At 34.2% G+C, this 3,590-nt stretch overlaps 1 protein-coding gene across 1 annotated transcript; it reads right to left on the bottom strand.

Moving 5' to 3' along the window:
• Positions 1 to 323: 323 nt before the first annotated feature.
• LOC109159808 (ATP-dependent DNA helicase pif1-like) lies at positions 324 to 2,159 on the bottom strand. The gene is made up of 3 exons (XM_019307920.1): positions 2,069 to 2,159; positions 1,740 to 1,984; positions 324 to 1,658 (listed from the first exon to the last, which is right to left on the bottom strand). The coding sequence occupies exons 1-3, from the start codon at positions 2,157 to 2,159 to the stop codon at positions 324 to 326; spliced, it is 1,671 nt and encodes a 556-aa protein (XP_019163465.1).
• Positions 2,160 to 3,590: the final 1,431 nt, after the last annotated feature.

The raw sequence follows: 3,590 nt of genomic DNA, 5'->3' as shown, positions 1-3,590 counted from the left end.
ATATTGATTATAATTGTCAATAAAATAATTGTATAGGTATGGTTGAAACCAAATAGGGACATAAGGGAGAACATATAAAAATTAGGGCATAAAATATTAAATATATACTAATATTGTTTGAGGAGATTCCGACATTAGGATTTGTGGTTAAGTTCTATTAAGACTTTAATATTAGAACTAGTAGTTGCGCCCGTGCGATGCACGGCTATATTATTATGCCGATATGTATAAAAAATTGTTTTATTCATTATATGGTCAATAAGGTTATAGACGTCACAAATACACAAAATAAAATATTTCATTGTAAAATAATGAAACAACAATTACAAATTATTAAAGATTTCTTTATAAACTACATTTTGAGTCTTATTTAAAAGACCTCTAGACTCGCCACATATTAAGACCTTAAAACCATCTGGATTACTGACCCGAGAAACTGCAACATACAATTGTCCATGGTTAAAAACTGGTTTTTTCAGTAACAAACCAACATGTGAAAGCGTTTGACCTTGACTTTTGTTGATCGTCATTGCATATGATAACATCAGTGGGAACTGCTTTCGTTGAAACTTGAATGGAAGTCTTGGGTCTGAAGGAGTCAAAGATAGTCTCGGTATCAAAACCTTTGTACCTGCGTTATTCCCAGCTATAATTTTTCCCTCGATAACATGATTTCCCAACTGTGTTACTATTAACCTTGTACCATTGCACAACCCCATAGAGTGATCTATATTTCTCAACAGCATAACTAGAGTTCCAACTTTCAACGTTAGAGAGTGATTTGGTACACCCGAACACCTCAAGCTATTTAAAAATTCTGTTGTGTGTACTTGGGATTGCATATCAAAGTTTGAATCTGCCTTGCAAACAGAATCACAACTCAAGTATGTCATTGAAGCAGCTTGATTAATACCATTCATGTATTCATTGACCTCATCAACTAGATCTAAGATTAGAGCTAATATAGCTCTATTCTCTAGTTGACTTTCATCCATGTTCCCAGTACGGAACTCCGGAAATGTGCTTTCAACAATTTGCCTAATAGGATCAACCTCGTTTTCTAATACAATTGAAGACGGTATCATTATATTGCAATCAACACCATTGTCTTCACCAAAATTACCATCACCTAAATTCGCAATCCATTTGGCAAAACTATCTAACTTTTGAACATCATCTTCATTAGTAAGACCTTGCAATCTTAAATTCTTGGTTAGACGCAGAACTTCACAATTATTCCACAGGTAAGATGAATTAATACTGGCTTGAACAATATCTTGTCTAGTACCTTTTGGGATAACGGGTAAAATTTGTCTAAAGTCTCCACCCAACACCACTGTTTTCCCGCCAAATGTCATTGATGAGCTCCTTGAGTTCTTGAAACGCATTAAATCTCTCATTGTTCGGTCCAATGCTTCAAAACAATGTTTGTGCATCATCGGAGCTTCATCCCAAATTATGAGTTTGCATTTGATTATCAATTCAGCAAGCGCACTGCCTTGCTTGATGTTGCAAGTGGAGTCCTCATTAACAGCAATTGGTATAGCAAACCTGGAATGTGCAGTCCTACCACCAGGCAGCAGCAAGGAAGCTATACCGCTTGATGCTACATTTAGAACTATCTCGCCCTTGGACCGTACAGCTGCTGAAATAGTCTTCTACAAAAATGTTTTTCCTGTCCCACCATAACCATAAACGAAATACATTCCACCTTTCTCTGTATCAACGTCTGCCATCACCTTATTGTATATGACTAACTGTTCATCGGTTAGTTTCGGATGCAACGAATTATGTTGATGCAATAGAGCTTCCCTATCATATGACATCTCCTCGAACAACAACCTGTTACCGGAAAACAAATCGTTGTTTTCATCTGGCATTGGCATAGGTGGATAATCTGATAGAGATTTGTTCCAAGCATTCAACAACTTCTCCATTTCAATCAAAGCAAATTTTTTTTGTTGAGATTCATTTAGACTTAAATCTACAATAGAAGAAGAAAAAACCGTAAGATGTAATGCTTTAAAGAATGGATATGAATAATTAATAATATAACAATAAATGTTACCTGAGACTGAGAGGTTCCTTCTACAAATATATTGAGCATCATTTGATAAGTATTGCCAAACCATCTCCCAAACATTTTCTGGCTTGGACATTGAATTGGATGTCAGAAGTGTAACAAACAACTTACGTAGAGAATGGGGTAAAGACCAAAATGCTGCCTCAGTGATTGCATCAACATACTCTTTATCATCTTCGATTAATCCGCGTGCATAACATGCATCTCTAAATGAATTGTATTGAACACCATCTACTTGTTTAATCTCATCAAATGAAGTCGGTCCACGAACTATATTAAGTAAACATCTAAGATAAAAAATCTCACCAGTATTTGGTGGCACATAACAGATTCGACCAATTGCCCAATTTCTCTGCCTAGGTTGTCATTCTCTTTTATCATTTTTCCAAACAAATTTGGTTGGCATCTGTGAGTAAGTCAACTGCCTCCCTGCAGTGTACTTTTTATTGGCAAAAAAAAAAAAAAAAAAAAAAAAAACCCTACCCCAACACTATGTATTGTTGTTATGGTGTGATAGTAAAAATTATTAGTCTTATTAAATTTCAAATATAAATATGATATGTAAATCTCTATTGGAGATGGATTCATCCGTCCTCACAACAATAAAAAATTTAAATATTATAGTAGTTAGATGATAGCTAAATGCCTAAATCTTCTCTTTCGTTTCCTCAGTTGACGACGACAACCACGATGATCCACCCCTCGCACCAACAAATTCTGACTCCGCCCCTGACTGTAAACATGATTTCGTTAAGTATTATCACATAGACTATCACTCGTTGAACCCCTACTTATCTTGGTACTGAAATCGATTTTATTTTCTGCAACCAAAATAATTTAAATAATATTAATCAAATTACTTATGTTATTTTGTTGAACACCAGATTATAACATAACATTTAATTTTTGATGTTATCTACATCTATGTGCAACTTCAACTAATAACTATATTAAGAATATAATTATAATAAGTATAATTCGAATCTTTTAATATACTCCGTCGAACATATTAAAACTTCAATATATAATAATATAATTGTAATATTATAATAATTATAAATTATAATTATAATATAAAAAAAAAATAAAAAAGACAAACACAGCACCCTCTAGAACGTCTCACAATTTCTCCCTTCCTTCCTCTCTCTATAATTTTCCGGCAATCGTACATCTCTCTCTCTCTAGATTTTTGCTCAATCTCAGCCGTGAACATGTACTTCTTCCATAGAAGTATAGCGATATGTGTCTAAATACTCGGTTTAGTCCAGAATTACGTCGATCTTAACTGAGATTGGTATATATTTGAGGTAATACTGCTTTGTTTTCCCTTTGCTACTTATCGGTCGGGTATGTCACGATGAAATCCGACGGTGGGTAATAGAGGAGACTGAGATGAAGTACCTACTTGAGGTTTATTTCTTCTATTTTCATACTCCGATCTATTTTCTTCAAGTTCTAGGTTTAAGTTTTGTTCTATGTTTTGGCATCTCAAGTTCCTAGATCGTTA

The sequence above is a fragment of the Ipomoea nil genome, unplaced genomic scaffold, assembly GCF_001879475.1.
Source record: "Ipomoea nil cultivar Tokyo-kokei standard unplaced genomic scaffold, Asagao_1.1 scaffold2845, whole genome shotgun sequence".
Lineage (NCBI taxonomy): Eukaryota > Viridiplantae > Streptophyta > Magnoliopsida > Solanales > Convolvulaceae > Ipomoea > Ipomoea nil.
This window is presented reverse-complemented; position numbering and strand designations above follow the sequence as displayed.

What these genes read in the sequence shown, in the direction of transcription:
- LOC109159808 (XM_019307920.1), bottom strand. Translation starts at nt 2,159, where the DNA reads ATGTCCAAGCCAGAAAATGTTTGGGAGATGGTTTGGCAATACTTATCA. An exon ending in AAGGAACCTCTCAGTCTCAG is followed by an intron (nt 1,985 to 2,068) that starts GTAACATTTATT and finishes CTTCTATTGTAG; the next exon opens with ATTTAAGTCTAAATGAATCT. An exon ending in AGTTAGTCATATACAATAAG is followed by an intron (nt 1,659 to 1,739) that starts GTGATGGCAGAC and finishes ACATTTTTGTAG; the next exon opens with AAGACTATTTCAGCAGCTGT.